Genomic DNA, 22908 nt, shown 5'->3' with positions numbered 1-22908 from the left:
TGTGTGTGTGTGTGTATTTCATATATATATATTTGAGACAGAGTTTCAAGCTGTTGCACTGGGTAGAGTACCATGGCATCACAGCTCTCCAGAAACCTCCCACTCTTGGGCTTAAGCGATTCTCTTGCCTCAGCCTCCCAGTAGCTGGGACTACAGGTGCCTGCTGCAACACCCAGTTATTTTTTGGTTGTAGTTATTGTTATTTAGCAGGCCCGGGTTCGAACCTGCCACCCTTGGTGTATGTGGCCGGCACCCTGCCAACTGAGCTACGGACGCTGCTCATAAAGTATACTTTTAAAAGAGATATTATCAGGTCAGTGGATATCACAGCCAAATTCAAACTTTTTAAAACACACTTATGTGACCAGTGAGTTTACAGCTGTGCGTCTTAAGCTGTCATGTGTCTGTGAATCCAGCAGAGGGTCTTGTAACAACGCGGATGGGTAGAGCAGCGTGGGGCCGGGGTTCTGCGCTCCGACACGTTCCTGGGGAACACCTCCCTTCTTCTGGTTCATCAATCACATTGTGAGTAGCGGTCCCCAACCTTTTCGGCACTAGGGACAAGTTTCATGAAAGACAATTTCATCATGGACCAGAAGTGGGTGTTAATTTCAGGATGATTCAAGCTCATTACAGCTTTTTTTTCTTCCCATTATTCTTTCATTTCTGCATGTACATGTGACCAGCAGGTCTCCACCCTTTGCCTTCAAAGAATCAAAAAGGCTCAAAGCTCTATCTTTTGTTTTTATTTGTAAATGTTGGTTGTCTATTTTTTGAGACTTTGGAAGGAAGAATAGTGGGAAGTTGGTTGATGACTCTGTACTGAACCTCAGAGTCAAAGCGTTCTATAATGGTCATGCTCTTATTTGACAATGTGAATGTTGCTTTCTTTGCATTAATACTGTTTTGTTACTTAGTATTTTGTTGCAGCAACTGTCTGATTTCTTTTCTGAATGTATTTATCTTCATTCATTCTTTGGGAGGTTTTTGTTTCTAGTCCTTATCTTAAACATTACAGCTCCACCACAGATCATGAGGCATTTAGGTTGTCACAAGGAGCACCCATCCTAGATCCCTGGAAAGAACAGTCTTAGAGGAGGGTTCCGGCTCCTGGAGGTTCTGAAGCTGCCGCTGACTTGGCAGGAGGCGGAGCTCCGGCGCTGACGTGAGCGGTGGGGGTGGTGCAAACTTGGCCGGCTCTGCTCAAGGTCCACTGGGCTCCGCCCGCTGCGGGCTCAGCTCCTAACATGCCGCGACCAGCACCACCAGTCCCTGGCGCAGGGGTTGGGGACCCCAGTCTTAGAGAATGAGGTGATTGTGTTGTTCTGGAACCTGCCAGCAAGACCCAACAGCCCTTTGTCTTTCTCCCTCTAGTAATTCAGTGAAGTTTTCCAAACTGCTATCGATGATTTTCAGCGTCTGGTTCACTGCGGCAGGATTCATTCATTTGGTGAGTGTCTCATCCCAGTCCCTGGAAAAAGGACAGGGAGCCTGCAGTGCCCCGTCTCTATTACTGTAACCCAGTGACAGCTTCACCTCGTTAGTTCCCCTTTTAGGGTTTCTGCACCCAAATATGTGTTCCCTGAATTGAAGTTATCAATGTTCCCACTTTCCAATTCTCAAAACCTGCCCTTAGATAAAGATTTATAACCTAAGAAGTTCCCAAAATATAATAAACAACAGGTGAAATGTATTGCCGTATCTTTCTTTTGGGGGGTCCTGATATTTTAGCAAGGAAAAAAAAAAAGAAGGGAAGTGGCTGGATGTGGTGGTTTCCACCTGTAATCCTAGCACCCTGGGAGGCTGAAGTGGGTGGATGGCTGAAGCTCAGGAGTTCAAGACTAGCCTGAGCATATCAAGACTCCATCTCTATTAAAACTAGAAGGTGGGCGTGCTGGCAGGTGCCCATAGTCCCAGCTACTCTGGAGGCTGAGGCAGAAGGATCACTTGAGGTTGCCATGAGCTGTGATGACACCATGGCACTCTAGGCTAGGCAAGAGAATGGCACTGTCTGAAAAAAAAAAAAAAAAGGAAGTAAAGAAGGACAGAAGGAAAGAAGCTAGCTAAAAAAATGAAGCCAGTTAGTGAATTTCAGACTTATAAATGGTGGAGTGCTGTAAGGGAGGAGTTGCCTTTGCAAAAGGAAGTTCCAGGGCTTTGATTCTCTTGAAATCAGCCCGTGTACCTTACTACCTCCTTTATTGTAGGAAAAGCTGGCACTTATCCTCATAATAAACAATGAGTAAATTGGTTCAAGCCGTATGAAAAAACCTTTGGACTTCACTGCTTGATGACTGTCAAAGAACAGTCATCAAAGAAGCAGAGATTGAAGTGAGATGGTAAAAGTCCTTTGAGAAAAGCAAAGCAAAACGGAAAATGTAGAAATCTCTTTCAATTGAGACCATCTCTCACAACCAATTTAAACAAATAAATGAAAAAAATATTAAAAACTCACCATGTACAATTCATTGAAAAAAATGTCAATACTTTCTATTGATTTTAATGTACTTCCAGCAGGTGATGCTTGTTATGCTGGTGCTGGCCAGCTGGGGCCTCAGCTTGCCTTCACTGAGGTGCTAGCTGTGTCCCATAGTAAGAAAAAAAGAGAAAAACAAATAAAACAAAATCTAGACTGGAGACAACTATACTGTCTGAAAGTGTTTGGATGATTGGTTAAGGGATTATAGTACATTAAAAATATTGGCAACAAGAAAAATGTCAAAAACCAAATACAAACTATGATACAAACCTTTAGGAAATCTGAAACCAGCCACATCCCTACTCAGCTCTCAAGTAAGAGAGAGATTTTCCTGGGAAGTAGTATCATAGCAGTAAAGTCAGATTCCTGGGTTCAGGGAATCAGACCTAGGGGCTTACAGGGTGAGAAGCAGCCCTCTGTCCCTAGAGACCTGCTGGTCGTCACAGAGTGCTATGGAGGAATCACAGAGTGCTCCCGGAGGACACTTCAGGGCTTTCTTGCCTTTAATGGCAGTTCCAATGACAAACTCTCAGGCTAAATGTGGCCTGCAGGCATATTTCATTGGGTCCAATTGTGTTTTTATTTTCTGGGGTTTTTTTGTTGTTGTTAGTCACTAACTTTTACGGAGAGCTTACATAAAAACCCAGATTTTTGGATTCTCTGGGAAAATGCAAGGTTCTGGCAACCCCTCTCTCCCTATGCAGCCAGTAGTTGCGTGTGGAGAGCAGCTGTCCCTTTTGTGCAGCAGGTACTTGCAGGGGCTCCTGGGTTGGACACAGTCTCTCCCAGCTCTGTGTGAATAGTGCAAGTCTTTACTTGCCCCTCCAAGCATGTGTGCATGTGCCCCTGCTGGACGTTGGTCTCCCCGGTGAGACCTCCAACAAGGACACATGTGGAGAAAGAAGGATGGCTTGCAAATTACAGGGTTCCACTTTGAGCCACACCAATTTTTAGAGTATTAAAAACCTGGAAGTACTATATCCCAGATCAAAGAGCTGTGCAGACTGTGTTTAAAGGATATTTGAAATGACTACGCAAAGTAAAAAAGCCTTGATGTCTTTAACTGACCATCTCATTCTCACGCTACCCTCAGTTAAAAGCTGACACCACCCAAAGATGGGGGTTAACCAGAAAGGTATCAGTATGATGCTTATGCTTAAATTCTTTCAAAAATAGTAAAGAACACAGATACATTGATTGTAGTGACACACATTTGCAAGAACATGAAGGATGAAAAAATGTGTGGCAGAGAACCAAGAGACATTAGGGTGACAGTGGCCAAAACAGTCTTTGTATAGAAATAAATAAATAATAAGTAAGGCTTTAAAAGAGCTGAAAACGGTTCTTTGTGTAAGATGTATAAGGTTTTAACTAAGCAATTATTAAACAATAGCAGGAATTGAAAAGGGAGTTGAAAAACGTCAGGGGAAAAGAAGACAGGAAAAAACAAAGGGAGAGCCACTTCAGAGGGAAGCAAAATGTAATAAATGTGAAAAAACAAGTTCAGAAACATGGTGGACAAGACTGAAGCATAAATCCTGACATGAGAAAGAGCTGAGATACTCAAATGATTAGAGAGGAGAAATGTGAAAGACGGGCAATGTTGATTCAATATATTATACACACTCAGCGTTCTGCAACATATAAGAACACAATAAATGGTGCCAAGAAAGTGTTTTAAAATAAAGTCTTAAATCTGTAGATTAAAGGGTAGACTATATCCCAGGAATAATGATTATAAATTACTAATTCCAACTATAGTTTGGAGTACATGCTGACCTTCAGTGATAAGGAGAGAGCTAAGACAACAGAGCAAGGTCTTTATGGGGGGGGGGGACTGGAAAATGAAATTACTGTCAGATTTCTTCACAACATCAATCAACATTAGAAGATAATGGAACAGTGTTTACCAAGTTTGTATGAAAGAAAGTGTAACCTGCCTTGTCATTTTAACCATTCAAGGGAAAATTGTACCCATGAACCCCTATTAAAAATGTATCCTTTGAAGGTCATAAAGTATATCGGCTAAAAAAAAAAAAAGTATCTTGATAAATTCCAGGCGTAAAGGAGATTAAACGAAACTAAGAACTGAAGAATGGGGAAGCCATGTTAAAGAGTAGTGATGGTGGTTAACAAATGGGTTTAAAGTAGAGCTAAGACATAACCAAGGTAATTGTGGTTACGGACTAGGATGTGTCTGAGCTGTAGAAACAATATCGCTGAGACAGATGTAGATGGGCAGGTGAGAGGAAAGGGATAGGGTCCTTCTGTCTTTCTACTTCATGGCATATTTCATCTAAAGTTGAAATGTAACATTCAGAAATGTAAAAATTCAGTTTTGAACATGGAGTTAAAATAGATGATGATTCTGTATCTTAATGTTAGTCCGTGATCTTAGCTCTCACCTTGCCTGGTTTTCTGTACTGGACTGGCAAGCTGATGTAACTGGGTTCGGAGGAAGAGCAGAAGCCTGGCTGTCCCCTCTCCCAGCAACTGGCCAGGTGCTGGGGAAGCTGGGAGAGATTCGAAACACCAAATTAATAGTCCCCAAAGATAGCAAACTAAACTTGAAAGAGTTGTTTAAATTGTTGTGAAGGTTGGAATAAATGTGGTTTATAACAAATAAGTAAATAATGAAGATTAATATTGAATCCCTGAGTGAAAACATTACAAAAGACACCTTGTAGTTTTAAGTTAAAAGAAAACTGTCCCTGGCTGGCGCCTCTGGCTCAGTGGGTAGGGCACTGGCCCCATATACTGAGGGTGGCGAGTTCGAACCCAACCCCGGCCAAACTGCAACAAAAAAAAAATATCTGGGTGTTGTGGTAGGCACCTGTAGTCTCAGCTACTTGGGAGGCTGAGGTAAGAGAATTGCTTAAGCCCAGGTGTTGGAGGATGCTGTGAGCTGTGACGCTATAGCACTTTACCAAGGGCGATAAAGTGAGACTCTGCCTCTAAAACAAAAACAAAACAAAACAAAAAAAAAAGAAAGAAAGAAAAGGAAAGAACACTTTCCCAATATGTATATATAGGAGAGATTAACTAAAGCGTGGTTTTCTTAAGATAGGTCAAATCTACTAAGTGTAGAGTATGAATGTTTTAGCACAATAATTAAGAAAGTGTGGTGAAGGCTGTGTTAACCAGTTTGTTGTAAGTATTTCAAATTGTATATAAAACCAGCACATTGTATCCCATAAAGGCATTAATGAACGCAGCTATGATTTAAGAGTGAAGACTCCAGAAGTCATGGAAGCAGATTGGCAGAGTTTGCAACCCTCTTCACTGTGCACCGTGGAGGTTAGGTGTAGATATGGTACCTCTACCTCCCTCTGTGGGCTCTGGAGTAAGAGCCGGCAGATCTCCATGCTCACAACCTACTCATTAAACTGGAGGGTGAGCCAGAACTTGGCACTTTTTCATTTTATTTTTTGCAGTTTTTGGCTGGGGCTGGGTTTGAACCCGCCACCTCTGGCTTATGGGGCTGGCGCCCTACTCCTTTGAGCCACAGGTGCCACCCCACTTTTTTATTTTTATTTTTTGAGACAGAGTCTCAAGCTGTCACCCTCAGTAGAGTTCCATGATATCACAGCTCACAGCAACCTCAAACTCTTGGGCTCAAGCAATCCTCTTGCCTCAGCCTCCCAAGTAGCTAGATCTACAGGCGCCCGCCACAATGCCCGGCTATTTTTGTTGTTATTGTTGTAGTTGTCATTGTTCTTTTAGTTGGCCCAGGCCAGGTTAGAACCCCCCAGCCTCGATGTATATGGCCAGCGCCCTACCCACTGAGCTACAGGTGCCACCAGAACTTGGCACTTTTAAAAAGTGATTTAATACCTGAGCAAACTGCATGTTTTCTAATTTCTACTCCAGTTCCTGACCACAAAACAAAAACCCTACTTTTCTCAGTTAGAGGCGTGTCTGTAACATTTTACCATGTTTTGTGCTAAATAGAAAGCCAAAATGTCTAGAAAAGCATATGCCAAGGATAAAAAGGTCTAAAAATGGGAAAGCAAAGGGAAAAATATATATAAACATCTCATCGCAAATTATGTATACATTTAAGTATACATGTATATTTTATAGTATATAATATATGGCATACATTATATATATTATACATTACACAAATTTCTCTATAATATAAAAATAAATGCCTACTTCATTTATTTAATATAAACAGATATTCTAATAAATTTAGCTCCCTCTGAATTATTGGAAAGAATCAGAAGAAAGTACTTTTTTGGCATTTTCTTTAAATCCTTGAGGTTTTGTGTGAAAGGGGGAAATGTCTTGCAAAATCTGTTTATTTTTTCTTTGACACTAACATTCGTGTGATTAAGTTCACTGGGATGAAGTGCTTAATAATAATTCTGATCTAATTTTAAAATGAGAATACATAGTAACTGATCAGTCCAAAAGCCTCTGGAGTTCCCTGGCTCCAAGATGGAATGATCTGGCCACATGAGAAGAGGTCACAGTGGACTCCTGTCCCCTGTGGAGCATTCCCTGTGCTGGGCTCAAGCCAGCGCCCCCTCATATGTCAGCAGTGTTCATAACTAAGGAAATAAAGATTCTACCCCGTGTTCTCCAACCCTTCACAGCAACCTGAGAACCATTTCATATTTTATTTGGATTAAGTGAAATGAATGTAATGGTTTGCCTAATTCTTTAAAACCCTCTCTTGGATTCCATTCAAAGACCTGTCCTGATTCTTCTCTCTTTGAACAGGTGGAAAATACTGGCGATCCCTGGCTCAAAGGCACAAATTCACAGAATATATCCTATTTTGACTGCTTCTACCTGGTCATGGCAACAACATCAACTGTTGGCTTTGGAGATGTGGTAGCCAAGACAACCTTAGGCCGAACCTTCATCATGGTTTTCACCCTAGGGAGTTTGGTGAAGAATATTTTTCATACCTTTTGAATATAGCAAAAAAGCATGTGGTGGGTAGTAATATATAAAGCAATATAGGCTGGAGAATGAGTGTTGCATTATTTAGAGCTGGTGTCAAACGAAAATGAAAAGATGCACAGATCCCCTGTTGTCCAAACTGTATTCTCTGGAGCAATTCCTCATTTACCAGGCATGAAAGATGATCAGTGCAGTGGGGCTGACTTGCCTTCCTGTACTCTGTGCTGATTTGAACAGCTCTATCTTCCTTCATCTTTTCCCTGTTAGACTCAGCCTTTTTTTTCTAAAAAGGAAGGGCATTTGAGATTTGATCTATAGAGTTCTATTCCTTTCAGCCCAATGAGTAAATACTCAGCAAACCAGTATTAAACTTTTGAGGACACAACATCTGTGCTTGGTAGTGAGGGCGAAGGAAACCTCGTTTTATTTCATTTCAATTTCTTAGAAACCACAGCAGGATTCTTCACTTCACCTGTCTGATGGTCTCCTGTGCACAGGCCGTACCCCTCACCTTAGCCATTAACTCCCTGCTGTCTCATGTGTTTAATGTTTCCAAGCCCCGACTAGTGTAAAGCCAGAGTCGGGGGAATTCAGAAGGGAGGAGGGGATGAAACTGGTCACCTTGCTGCTCATCTTTGCTTTCATCATTTTGAACACAGAAAAGCATTTTACCAAATTTTAACCAAATCCAAAGGGAGAAAAATGGGGTCTCTATTAAAATATGATAAACCCTCCTGCCCCTCCGAGAGTAAGAGAAAGTGTTACGTACCTTCTTTCTCCTTTCTAATCTCAGAATGTTGGAGTATCCACCAAAATCATAACCCCTAAGATTTTCTTTGTTGATCATTTTAGATACTATTTGCAAATTACGTCCCTGAAATGGTGGAACTTTTTGCAAACAAGAGGAAAAACACCACTTGCTATGAAGTGGTCAAAGGGAAGAAGTAAGTAGCTCTTCAAGGGTAATTTCTTCAGGGTGAGAAATTCTACTAGTCACATAGCTCCTTCTAGACACTTATTGTCTGACCTCGCTATGTAGTCAATGGTGAAAATACAAATACCTGCAATGCTCTTCATTCACTGAAGAAGGCCTTGCTAAAATAAATGCCATAACATGTTATTTGCTACTTCACACAAACTATAAATTATATAGACATTCGTAAGAGCAGAAAATCAACTAAAATGACAGATAATGTAATTCACTGTCACTAAACATTATCAATTATGACACTATTTCTCTATTTCTACATTTCTATCATTAACTGTTCTCTTACATCCATTACTAATTGTTTTACTCATGTTCATGTCATGATTAACTTATGCCTCACTTTACGTAATAGAGCAAATTAAAGCCACGATTCAAATTTAAAATAGTTAATTCCATTCAGTTGTCTTCAGCAAAATTCCCCTCCCCTAGACCAGGGGTCCTCAAACTTAGGGGACCAGTTCACTGTCCCTCAAATTGTTGGAGAACCGGACTGCAGGCCCCAGGATGAATTGGCTGCTAAGCAGGACAGGCAGTAGTGGCAAAAACACCTGGAGATGTGGTAGCCAGATAATTGTCCTAGGCGGGCTGCATGTGGCCCATGGGCCATAGTTTGAGGATGCCTGCCCTAGACCATCTAAGGCTCATTCATGGCCCTGTGTTTGATAGAGTGAGAAGCAATTTCTACTCCTTCCACTGCAATGCTTCCTACATCACTGACTTTGTCCATGCCAGAGACATTCATTCCCTATTTCTCCATGGGTTCATACTCCTTCAGCTTTCATTATGCTCTTTCATGTCGAAGAAGAAAAGAATGGATTGGAGATCTTTAACTTGATGCAGTTCTTTTAAAATTCTGTCTCATCTGCTACAGATGAAGGAGGCTCAAAGTAGACATACTCTCTTGTAATCACCTCTGAGCTCAGTGGGAGGAAAACCCTTCTTCACCTAGGAGTATGAAGAGGAAAGAAAAAAATATAATGGAGTGAATGAAAAATAATGAGTAGCAGTGACAGGAAACTAGATAAGCCGAGTCTCACTCATCTCAGGAAAGGCACACAGTGAATCTGGCAGTAGGGCCTGGAAAATTGAAGGTTAACTTAGGATAAAATTATGTTTTCAGTTTCCTTAGGTGACTAATAGGGAAAATTTATCTTCTTTAAATACACTAATCCTAAGAAAATTTTTCACCCCAGAAACTATGTACCTAGACTTTGGCACCTGTCCTAGATGTCTCTTCCTTGGGCTCACTTTTGGCAACTACCGTATAATTTTAGATTTGGAAGATAAACTGACAGCACCTGGGATGTGGTGCTACCTCCACCATAATATATAGCTCTGGATCCTCAAGGAAAAAAGAATATACAGGGCAATCAAGGATCAAGTGAAAAACTCATGTGAAAAGTCTATTATAAGTTATAAATAAATATGAAAACTCTAGCAATAGTTACTGTTGCATTGCTGAAAAGCTATATGTAATTCAAATTTTTGAAATCATCCATGACTTGAAAGGAGATAGAAGACTAGAAACAGGATGCTGCTTTTTGCATTGGGGATGCAGTCTTCAGTGTTTCTATGTTTGAAGTCTGAGAGGTTCAAATCCCAGATTGTTTAACAGCAAGCTTCAGCTAGTTGTTCATCGCCAAACCCTGATGGGATGACGCTCTGCTTCCTCAGATGCTCCACCTCCCGTGTTCTTGCCTAGGTTCATTGTGGTCTGTGGAAACATCACCGTGGAAAGTGTCACTGCTTTCCTGAGGAATTTCCTCCGCCATAAGTCCGGGGAGATCAACACCGAGATTGTTTTCCTGGGAGAGTAAGTATACCTGTTTGGCTCATGGGTACCAGATTAACACTTTAGATATGCGTGCTATTTTTATTTCAAAATATTTAGGGGGGGACAAATGTTTAGTCACATGCGTATCTTTTATAATGCTTAGGTTGGGGCATTCAGTGTGCCCATTATCTGAATTGTATTTATTGAATCTGCTAGATGGGTTTTTAACCCTTCCCTCCTCCCGCCCTCCCTTCTACTTGATTTCCAATGACCTTCACATCTCTTGGCACTCATGTAGTTCCTACTTTATTGGAGAATATATGTGGTGATTTCCAATCCGGAGATACTTCACTTAGGACAATAGTCCCCAATTTCCTCCAAGTTGCTGCAAAAGGCATTATTTTATTTCTTTATATGACTGAGTAATACTCTCTGGTAAACATATACCACGTTTCCTTAATCCCCTCATGAGCTGATGGGCACTTAAGTTGATTCCACATCTTTGCAATTATGAATTGTGCTGCAATAAACATTTTAGTGTAGGTGTCTTTTTAATAAAGTGACTTCTTTTTCTTTGGGTGGATACCCAGTAGTGGAATTAATGGATTGAACAGTATGTCTAAATCTATATTTCTGAAGAATTTCCGTACTATTTTCTACAGAGGTTGCACTAATTTGCCATCTTACCAACAATGTATAAGCATTCCTTTCTTTCTGCATCCTCACCAATATCTATTATTTTTTGACGTTTTAATAATGGCCGTCTGACAGAGGTGAGGTGATATCTCATTGTAGTTTAATTCTCATTTCCCTGATCATTACTGACATTGAGCGTGTCTTCATATATTTATTGCCCATATGTCTACCTTTCTTCGAAAAACTTCTGTTCATATCTTTTGCCATTTTTTATGGCATTGTTTTTTTTTTTGCTTGCTGGTTTGTTTGAGCTCTTTATAGATTCTGAATATTAGCTGTTTATGGGATGTATAGTTTGAGAATATTTTTTCCCACTCTATAGGTTATCTATTTACTCTGTTGATTATTCACTTTGTTGTGCAGAAGGCTTTTATTTAATCAAGTCCTATTTATTTATTTTTTGTTGTTATATTTGCATGAATATTTTAATGGATGAAAGTTACCCTTGCAATATATATAGAAAATTTCTAAAATCAACTAAAAGAGGAAGAAAATCAATCTCATGACCAGAGTTCACCTCTGCAAAATTTTAGAATATATCTTGCAAGATTTTTTTTCTGCATAAGTACTAGTATTATTTACATGATACTTTGTTATTTTGCATTTAGGTTACTCTACACTTATACATATTTTGTGTACAAGTTGCTATACTTTGTAATTGATGTTCTAACCAATAATTTCTAAAATTAGAAATGTGAAGTTCAAATCGATGCAGGAAGGATTGTTCTTAATGGTGGTTTCGTTCTATGCAGTTTACCTTTCCACTATCAGAGTTCAAGTCAAATATTCTGCCAAATACTGGGGAATACATATTTAATCAAAAAGATTTTTAAATATAACTTAAGTATAAACAGTGGTTTCTTCTTGTTTTATTTTATAACTTTCAATTTTGGTTCCTAATGATATTAAATACTCTTTGATTTTTGACTGTTTGCTTTTCTTTTAGAAATTTCTCTTTATTTCTTTTATCCACTTTCATTAGAAAAATTATCTATTGTATTATTGACTTGTAAGCAATCAATATATTTTGATGTTTGCCCTTTTGTGTCATATATTATATGTGTTTTCTGCTTTTAACTTTTAATTTTTTGTGTGTTTTTATTGTAATAATACATTATCTAATTTCTGTATATGCTAATCCACCAACTTGAGATTTTTGGCCTCCTTGCTATTTTTGGCATTCTTAGGCCTCTCTGTTCTAGGATTAAGTGAATATTTTTCTACCATTCTTGTGTTCTCATAGTGTAATTTTTAATATTTACACTCAGTGAAGTTTATTTTGGGTGAGGTGTAGGGATTTAGCTTCTTTATTTTTCTCAGATGATTAATCAGTTATCTAAACATCATTCATTCAGCAAGTCAGCCATATTTGAAATGATAATGTGGTCTTATACTGTATCCTATTGGGGACCTGCCAACCTTCATACACTGAGTAGCTGACAATTCACTTGTGTTCTTATATGTCTGATAACCAATAATTTCAACAGTATCATGGTCATGCCTGTCTTTTCAGCAATTAGCTCATTATTTGAATCCTTTGTTAGAAAGTAGTAAAAAAAAAAAAAAGTGCTGAAACTAGTTATAAGAAGCTAATTACTGTAATCTAATTCAAACAAAGAGGAAATCATTAGATTAATGGAAAGTGGCATTTTTTTATCTGCTGTTGCATTTTTATAAATAATGTGGATTATTGTATATACTTGTGAATGAAATTTTTTAATTGGTACAAAATGTTGCAAATATCCATATAGAATTTTGGTAATTACACCTATAATCTGATGACTCCAACATTTACATCCTTCACCAAACACTCTCTCGGGCTCTATATTCACACAGCTCATTGCCTGCTGGCTATTTCTACTCTAACATTACAAAGGCCTTTTGTCCTCCTGAATTTCTGTAGAGACTGCTTCCCTGGTTGGTTCTCCTTGTACTTTTACTGCACCCTTTTACTGCACCTTCATGCCGCTGTTCTCTGAATCTGGGCTGGCCTACTGTATATTTGATAAATAACATGCTCATCATGTGACACTTTGCTACTTCAGGCCTAGCTTTTAAGAAGATAGGCAATTTCAACTTTTACCTGGAGCCCTGAGCTACTGTGTAAACACGTAGAATACCTTGTGAGAGAGATGGTCCATCTAGTTCTCAGCCATAAAAGTCACATAGCTATAGCAATAGTCATGTAAAGCCATTTTGGACCTTTAGGGTCCTAGTCAAGCTCCCCAGGGAATTTGCCCACATTATATAGTAAAAGAATCACCTGGATGAGACTGTCCAACCCACAAAACCGTGAAAGTTATATTTTATTGTTGTTTTATGTCAATAAATTCTAGAGTGATTTGTTTCACAGAAATGGGTAAAAGGTAGTCCTGGAAGTGCTGTGCTGTTATTCCAAAAGCCAAAATAATGGCCTTTTGTATGGAATTGGTGGTAGACAAGGGTGGAAGGGTTGCATAGAGATGGTGGGTAGGTTAAGGCCAGAAAAACAATGAGGAAATTGCTATTGGATACTAGGGGAAGAGCAGCCCATGTTATCACGGCAGAAATTTGGTAATACTGCCACCCACAGTAACATGAAAGATAAAAAGTGTACCTACTTAAATTAGGAAGCTGGCTAAGAAAATTACCCCAAAGAATGTTGTCAGTTACTTTAATCATGTATGTATGATAATGTATTATACAAAATTTAAGTTAGAGAAGAAATTCTTTGGTTTTCAAGTAGAACTTCTAGAAATAGAGAAGTCATCAGATTTCTTTTTGTGTTTTCTTGTTTATTACTTGTACAAAACAATATTCAAGGTATTGTACTATGAAATGTCATAAAAATAAAATATTCACTTAACACCTCAAACAACTTCATGGCACACAGCAAAAACTAACTGGCTAAATTACACAGATAAAATATAAAGTAGACGTGTAGTTCTCATGCCCTGCACAAGAGCCAGATAACTAGCCGGAGACACACGCAGCAAGGAGCCGTAACGATGTGACGCCTCTTTGCTTGAGTGACCTGTGTTCTCACTGTGCATTAGAGGCACATGCATGAGACTTTCTTCACAATTTTATGCCAACTGCAACTCACTTTGTAAATGTGCTTTCTTCACAATAAAATGAAATTTCTTGAAGATGACATGATTACCTGCATACAAAAATAAATTGTATTTCAATATACAAACAATAAATACATGAAAACCAAATAAAAACATTTTGAACTTTCCAGAGTTGACCAAAGAAGTTACTTCTCAGATTTAAAAAGGTACAATAATGTTGACGATGATAAATTAAAATCACGTACACATACACTTACTTGAAAGGTGGAAATCAAAGCATAAGGATAATGAGAGGCATGTGTGGCATTGGACATTAGAAAGGACACCTCATGTGGCAATTGTTATAGGCTGGGGCGTATCAGAACTGGCACCCAGAAGAAAGTACTGCTCGAGAGAGTAATACATAAACATAATTTGCACTTCAAAAGCAAAAAACTTATCATGAAATATTTATCCCCTTTTCCCTTTCCTCACTCCTACTGCTCAAAGATAACTGCCCACAGCTCTTTCTGATTTAATTTTTCTTCAAAGTTGAAATCCAAGTTTTAACAGTTTTTTGATCCCTTAATTGCATTTATTAACCTCCAGATATTACAGGTGAGCCTTGTTTACACGACTTCCCTCCCTTCCACTGTTCCAGTAAAGGTATCGCTGAATTTGTAGTTACAGTAACAGTGTTCATACTGTGACGGCTAGTAAATATTGTTCCTTGAAGATTCAAGTAGTGCATATTTTCTCATTTTTTTAATCCTTCATGATTGTCTCATTATATAATATTTATCATATATGATATAGTCAATAAATAGATCATGCATGGCCATAAATGTTTCTCCATTTGTAAATAATCTAATAGAAACAAAAACTGAGTACAGAATTTCCAAGATTTGTATGCAGGTCATTAGGATATAGAAAAAAATATGCTAAAGCCTGTATTTATTTGTAAAATAGCAAGGAAATAATAAAGCACTATGTTTTAACATTTTTTAATCCCAAAACATGATTCAAAAGGAAAATTTCATAGAATTAAAACATATGTTAAAATGAATGATTTTAAAGCGAATGCCCATGTAATCATAACTCAAATCAATAAATACAGTAGTCCATAGTCTCCTCTTATCTATAGTTCCATTTTCACATTCTCTGTTACCTGTGGTCAACCACAGTTGGAAAATTGGTAGGTACAGTACAAATATGATATATTGAAAGAGAGAGAGACCACATTCACATAAATTTTGTTACAGAAGATTGTTATAATCATTCTATTTTATTAGTAGTTATTGTTGTTAACGTCTTACTTTGCCTAGTTTAAAAACTTTATCATAGATATGTATGAGGTCTGACAATTAAGTTCATAGACTCTTCCTAGAACAAGTGCTACATACGTCATTGCTAAAGATCACTATGGTCACCTTCCACGTATGCCCCTTGGGAAGCTATGCACCCACAGGAGTACCTAGTGCACCCTTCAAAGCAATTTTGGAACTCTTTCTGGAATGGCCATCAGAACAGTTGTTGTAGATGGTCTGACAATTAAGTTTGTGAACTTGCCACCAAGTTTGTGAACTTGTTTATGTTGGCAGCACTGTACAAACAGTAAGGTTTCTTAATCTTGGTGTATCACATCTCACAGCTGAGTTCATGTGGCGGCTTCTTACTGAGTGGTGTTTGTTATTCTTGTTGCCTGTTTTTGTATGCTATACAATGACAGCTCTGAAGGCCATTGCAGAAAAAGAGTTCCAGAATTTCTTTGAAGGGTGGCCTAGGCTCTTTTTTCCAAAGGGAAATACATCAATGGTGACCATATTCAGCAATGAGGTATATGGCCCTTTTTCTAGGGTGAGTTAGTGAGCTTAATGGTCCAACCTCATGTGTATGGGAAAAAGCACAGTACTGTATACGCAGGGTTTGCTACTATTCATGGCTTCAGGCATCTGTTAGGGGTCTTGGAATATATTCCACTCAGATGGAGAGGCCTACTAAGTCCCATGGACAGCATGCCAACATAATCCCCACCAACTGCAACCTTATGCTTAGTCCCTAGAGGTCACTACAATTGTGAATTTATATCTTACAATTTGTAATTGTTTTGTCACTTTGGTTTAAATAGAATATTATTTAGTATTTTTCTCTTTTAAACCTAAATAATGGGATATAAATTTATTAGCCTTAATACCATATTTGTCTTTTAATTGCTGCATATTAATTGCTATGTATTGAATTGCAGTATAACATTACATGAATATACTACAATTTTTCTTAATTCATTCTACTCTTGATGGCATCTCCCCCCATATTTTGGCTATTATGAAGAATGGCACAGTGAAAATTTCTTACACGTCTATCCTGGTATCCAGGAATAAAATTCCTGGGTGATAATGTTTAAATATCTTCCAGTGAGAGAAATGTCAGTTCTCCAGAATGGTTTGACCCATGTGCAAGCACTTCACCAGCTATCAGGAACTCCTCTGCCTTGGATCACTGCTAACACTTGGAAATGTAACTCTACCTCCTGACACTTAAAAATGTCAGTCTTTTTAATTTTAGCCATTTCTGTGGGTAGGATTTCATGAGAGAGTAGTATCTTGCTATTTTTAATTCTCATTTTCCTGCTTGCCAGTGAGATCAAGCATCCTTTCTTACTCATAAGCCATTTGGAGTCCCTTATATGAAATAATTAAATTATCTTGCCATTTTATCCTAAATCATTCATATTTGCCTTATTTATTCAAGATAATATGATATGAACCCTTGTGAGTTACATACATGATTCTATTTAACTTTCAAAAATCTACCAACTCAAAATTCTATGCCAGTTTTTATTAAATTTATCTTATATTCAAACTTTTCCACTTATTTCATTTTGTATATCTGATCTTTATTCCCATTGCAGCTATTTTCTTCTTACCAAAAAATAAAGTTTCTAAATCTTCCTTAAGTGTAGATCTGAATCCATTCAGTGATAGACTGGCATTTGTTTACTTAGGAACCACTTTTATTGCTGCTATTAATTCTGTTGAATTATCTTCTTAAAACAGCTATCTTAAAAGATATATTTTACTTAATATCAAAACACACCCTTACTATTATGTATATGGATTTGAATTTCTGTTAATTCATCATGGTTAAGATTTATATATTTTCTTAAGTCTCTGGATAGGTGTCTTTGACCATTTCTGGAAGATTGTTAATTATTTCTTTAAACATTGTGTCACCTGTAACTCCGATTACGGTATACATGAGTTAGTTCTTTAATTTTTCCTACAGTTTCAACTATATTTCTTACCCTTTCTCTCAGATTTACTTTCCCCCTTTTTTGTATCTCTGTGTGCATTTTGACCTAGCCTCCTGGATTTTAGCTCTCTCTGTGTTTAATCTATTTGTAAACCCATACATTAAACTTTTAACTCCAGTTATTATATTATTTAGTTGTAGAATTGGTAATTGTTTCTTTATCAAATCTGCTCTATTTTTATAATTTTTTGCATTTCTATGTTTCTATCTATTTCAACTAAATACCCATAATTATATTGTCTTTGTCCAATAAACTTGTATCTCATGTCTGTGGTTTTACTGTAGGTCCTCCTTCTGGATATGACATGCACTATCTTGTTTTATTATGGGCCTTATTGTTTTAGATTATGTGCTTATTCTTGAAAGGCTAAATTAATTGTACAAAAATATTTACCCTAGAAAGATATTATCTTCTTCCATAGAGCACATTCCTTTACTTCTGTGAAGTATGTGGGCCCCTTCTGCCTGAAGGGCTACTTAATCCAAGTTCAGGGCTTGACATTCTGTGTTACCCAGGAGGCCAACTCAGGATGACAGTCCATTTAAAAACCAATCTATTTAATTTTTACCCTTCACCTTTGCTGGTGTACCTTTATCACGCCAGTTTATAGTTTGAAGGGGTTTATCAAACACCTCCTTTTATGCATCAGGGGAACTGGACTTTTAAAATCCCCCTTGCTATTGAAAGACCACAAAAATGCTAGCTTGGTTTGGTAACTGCTGCTTTGAAGTACTAAATGCCTTTAGAGAAAATGAACTGGGCCTAACCTCTGATGGGTTTTTCTTTTAATTTTCCTTAGATTCTGGCTTGGTAATTCTTCCTTGGTTACATCTTTGAGGATTTCTTAAAAGCTGTTTTTTATATTTCATTCATATTTTTCATATATCCTCAGTAGGAAGTTGGCATCATAAGATACCTAATTTATTATTCTTGAGAGCAGAAGGCTTTTAGCTCTGTTAGTATTTTATATATGCAGATCTGTTACTTGTCCACATGTGGTGATGATCACGTGTCACATAATGAATACAAATGTTTTAAGAAAAAAGGGAAAGTTTCACTCAGAAGGACTAATGATTTCAGAGTATTTCAAAATACTACAACTGATGGTGGGCCAGACAACAAAAGTGTTTTATAGGTCATTGTAAGGATTTGATTTTAAGTATTTTCTCTGAGTTCTAAATTCTTGGAGGATATTGAGCAAAGAGGTGACGTGATCCAAGTTTTAGTTTTCTTCTCTGGATGGTGGAAAATTAAAATTGGATTTATCATAATTCTTATTCATAAAGGCATTCATAAGTGGTTTATATATAAGCATATTTTGGTTATTTATGACATTAGTTATTTTTTAATAATGTTGTAAGCACTGATGCATAGACTGACGGGCAAGGTAAATTTTAGGACACTAAAATTTTTCTACCTGTGTGATCCTTTCCACATTCTATCCTCCTCTGAATGTTTTGTATATCATTACCATTCTTACTCTCTTCTACAATTTTATTAGACCTGTCTACACCCCCTAAAGTGTACATATTATTCTAGATATTTAGCTTTAGAGAAGGACTGTCATGTCAATGTGATCTTTGAGATCTTATATTTTCTCTGCTTCATATTATAACATTAAGATGCTTTAACATTTTTAAGCATTGCTTCATTTAATTGTGTTTTTTGGTCATATAACATTTCATTGAGTGAACATCCATGGCTATTTATCCACTCTTCTGTCAATGTGATGTGGACTGTTTCTATATTTTGCTATTGGAAATAGTTTTATTAACATGCTTGCACATGGCTCTTGGTGGACACATGCAATGGGTATGTGTGTTTAACAGTGTGAAGGGTGTGAAACTTCATGTGTAGGAGATAATGTGAAGCATTTTTCCAAGTGGTTGTACCATTTTGCAAGCCCATCAGCAATGAGCAAGACTCCATGTATCTATATATCTGCATTCTTCATAACAATTGATCTGGTTATACTTTTTAATCTTTGAACAGAACCAGTGTAGAATGGGAGTGCACTGCCATTGTGGTGTGTACCCTATATCTCCAAAGACATGGCGCCTCTCCCTGCTGATCAATCATGTCTTTTCTTTCTCCGTGAAATGCTCATTCAAGTGTTTTGCCTCTTTCTATGCTTAGCTTTTTTGTGAGTTTTGCATTGCTAGAAATATGTAATATATTCTTTTCACCAGTTCTTCATCAATGGCATGAATCGTCAATATCTTATTCCAGTTTTTAATTTCTCTCTTCATTGACTACTACATGTTTTTGTTATTCAAAAGTTTTCAGTATCATTATAGTCAAATTTTCAATTATATTTCAATCTTATCTTTTCTATTATATTTAATGAATTTCTTTGTGTTTGGTTTAGGAAATATTCTCCTACCCCAATAGTTAAAATAAATTTAACCACAATTTCCTTAAAGAATTTAAAATTTTATCTTTGTCATTTGTCGCTAATTCATTTGGAATTTGTTTTTTACATGTGTAAATATATGCAAAAAATATGCACATAAAGTGTTCCCTCCTTCCATAGAGAGAACCATTTTAGTGTTAGTTATTGAATAAAACTTTTTTCCTCTTCACTGATCTGATGTGGTTGTTGCCACTATAAACAGGTCTATTCCACACCTTCTACTTACCAATTTATCTATCACTGCATTAGCACCATACTCTTTCAGTCACTAAAGTTTTATAATTAGTTTTGATGTATTATAGAACAATTTTTTTAGCTTTTTTTCTTTTTTTTTAAATAATTGTCAAGCTTTTCTTGGCCTTTATTTTTCATACAAATTTTAGAATTATTTTATCATATACATTATGCATCATGGAAAATTCTGCAGAAATTTAATGGGAATCTAGTAGAAATTTTAGATTCAGAATCAACTTCTTTATGCTACACAATCCTCCTAATTTTAACTAAGCTAGAATTCTTTAGTTCCAATTAGTGCCTTTTAATAATCTGATACAATTTCCCAGGTAGACAACTTACCAACTTTTATTTTTAATATATATATATATTTAGGTACTTGGTGTTTTCTGATGTCACTGAGAAAAATGGCTTCCTATGTTTCCTAGTTGGTTACTAATAGTTTAGGAAAAAACCCAGTTGGTTTCTTATGTTAATATTGTATCTATCCATATAAATTCTTGTATTTATTTTTTCTGTAGTAGCATTAGAAGTTTCTGTGAAAATTATATTTCATGGCTCGGCGCCTGTGGCTCAAGCGGCTAAGGCGCCAGCCACGTACACCCAAGGTGGCAGGTTCGAATCTCCAGCCTGGGCCCTCCAGACAACAATGATGGCTGCAACCAAAAAATAGCCGGGTGTTGTGGCGGGCGCTTGTAGTCCCAGCTACTTGGGAGGCTGAGGCAGGAGACTCGCTTGAGCCCAGGAGTTGGAGGTTGCTGTGAGCGTGATGCCATGGCACTCTACCCAGGGGGATAGCTTGAGGCTCCGTCTCAAAAAAAAAAAAAGAAAGAAAATTATATTTCATATAAATATAGTCCATTTCCTTCTGTTTAATCCTTATGGGTACAATGTATCTTTACTCTCTTAGTGTATTTGCTAAAACATCAAATATAACGTTGAAAACAAAGCAGTGATAACATCTTTTCTTTCATTCAAAAAAGCCACTTCAGTATTTTCCCCAAAAGGATTTCTTTTTCATACATTATAAGTTGTATTTCTTAAGTATTAAGAGATATTTTTCCCAATTTGTTTCTGCATCTGAGATAACTGTATATACATTTTTGGCTTTTAACTTGTAATGTAAATTCCATTAATAGTTTTGGAATTATGGTTATTTTGGCTTTGTAGTGCTAGTTGGGGACTAGTCCCTATATTTAATGTCTTTGAAAGACTTTGTATAAAATTTAAATTATTTGTTGCTTAAAAGTGTGACAGAAGTTACCTGTAAAATCATTTAGAACTAGTGGCTTTCTAAATTTTGTTCGCATGTTTGCTTGTGTGTGTGTGTGAGAGATGTTTACTTTTGTTTGTATAATTGTGAAGAATTGTTGTAATTTCTTCTTTGCCCAGGAGACTTTTAGCAGCCTATTTTTTTTTAATTTCTAAATATGAAAGCTTTTTTAAATTTTCTTTTTGGTTATTAATTTCTAAGTTAATAGTATTATGATTAATGAGCATAATATGTACAATAGTTATTTTTTTACAGTGTGTTGAGGATTTCTTACCTTACTGGTCAAGTAGATTGTCATTTTGATAAATTTTTTTGTGCTCTTAAACAAACTGGATTCTTTAAATGTTGTTTTCAGAATTTATAAGTATCAAACTTGTGTGTTCAAAATCCATATTTTTTCTGCTTGATCTATCAGCTGAAAGAAATGTGTTAAAATCTTTTAATGTAGTGGCAGTAGGGCCAGTAGGGCCTTCAGAGCTGACCACTTTCCAACATTGATCACCTCCTTAAGTTGACCTAATTTTCATAGCTCAAACATGAACCACATGTAGGCATCAATACAGTAGAACTAGTTCCTTAACTACCTCTGTATGTCGACCAGTTTGTTACAGTTCCTTGGGTGGTCAACCTACAGAAGTTCTATTATATTTAGAAGGTATTTTAACAAACTTTTAGTTGTTTTAAAATTCTGTGTCTTGTTTAGTAATTTAATTGCTTTTATTATGTAGTAAACTTCTTCATCCTTAGAAAAATATATTTAAGTGTTATTATCTTGATTTGTATTTTTTCATATCATTCTGAGTGGTTCTATTAAAGGTACTAAATAAGTATAACAATCTCTAAACCCAGAGTGGATCATCTTTTTCTGTTTTGGGCCACTAAATTGTTTTGTCCAGGTCTCCTCCTTCTTTGGAATTGGAAACCATATTTAAATGCTACTTGGCCTATACAACGTTTGTTTTTGGATCTGCGAGGAAGTGGGAGGATCTCAAGCGAGTTGCGGTAAGAACTAGTTTTATTTTTTCACCTGTTAGTTTCCCAAACTACTGCAAACATTAAGATGTTAGAGTGCACGGCTCTTTCAAAACATACTATTTCAGACCCTTTCACAGGGGTTGGGGATATGACTTCCTCAACTTTAAAACTGATCAAAATAAAAGTATAATAATTGAGTTCTAGTTCTTCCTTAAAAAATATTTAAACCTCACTGTTTACCTACATTTATATTTAAAGAATTGATTTCGATGAATTCTCTATTTATTTAGATCAGTTTTATTTTGTCAGTCTAAGAGGCCTGAAAAAGTTATGCATAGTGAAATTGTGTTTGATTTTACCTGCCAAATAGAATTCTTGCCAGATGACAGTTTTCTAAGCATCTATCAGCTTTACCAAATTACTCCTCTTGAATATACTAAGATGCCTTATAATAGGAGAACCATAAACGAAAATAGCAGACGTTCTATCAAAGTTGTGACTGACAATGATGAGCAGCATTCAACCCTCTAGGCAGGTTTGGTTTAAGATCAAAGGCAGCTTCCTGCCATGTTCAATGTCTTGAAGATTCAGTATGTCAAAATGTTTTTGATTTAAAATGTTCATCTATAGAGTTAACGTAAAAAGTTGAAGCAAAAATGATAGACCTGGCACAGTCTTTCTCTTTCCTGACCTTTGGTACTATAATAGCTACTTAAATCATTTTCGATAACTTTGAAATTCACAGTCCACAAATATTGAGTGGCTGCTTTGGGGGGAAAGGAGACTCCTAGTTCCTCTGTTCCCTACCATTCTAAAA

At 36.9% G+C, this 22908-nt stretch overlaps 1 protein-coding gene across 1 annotated transcript in view; it reads left to right on the top strand.

The window, feature by feature from the left end:
* The window catches only part of KCNU1 (potassium calcium-activated channel subfamily U member 1), a 319066-nt gene that overhangs the window by 41860 nt on the left and 254298 nt on the right, over positions 1-22908 (top strand). Inside the window, 6 exon segments of the mRNA XM_023517014.1 lie at positions 1375-1450; positions 7208-7378; positions 8246-8337; positions 10084-10194; positions 22013-22128; positions 22430-22448. Of these exon segments, the coding sequence (XP_023372782.1) occupies positions 1375-1450; positions 7208-7378; positions 8246-8337; positions 10084-10194; positions 22013-22128; positions 22430-22448 (585 nt within the window).

Source organism: Otolemur garnettii, unplaced genomic scaffold (genome assembly GCF_000181295.1).
Source record: "Otolemur garnettii isolate 467f Iridium unplaced genomic scaffold, OtoGar3 scaffold00102, whole genome shotgun sequence".
NCBI classification, from domain to species: Eukaryota; Metazoa; Chordata; class Mammalia; order Primates; family Galagidae; genus Otolemur; species Otolemur garnettii.
Note: the sequence above shows the minus strand (reverse complement) of the source record. Positions and strands in the feature narration are given on the sequence as shown.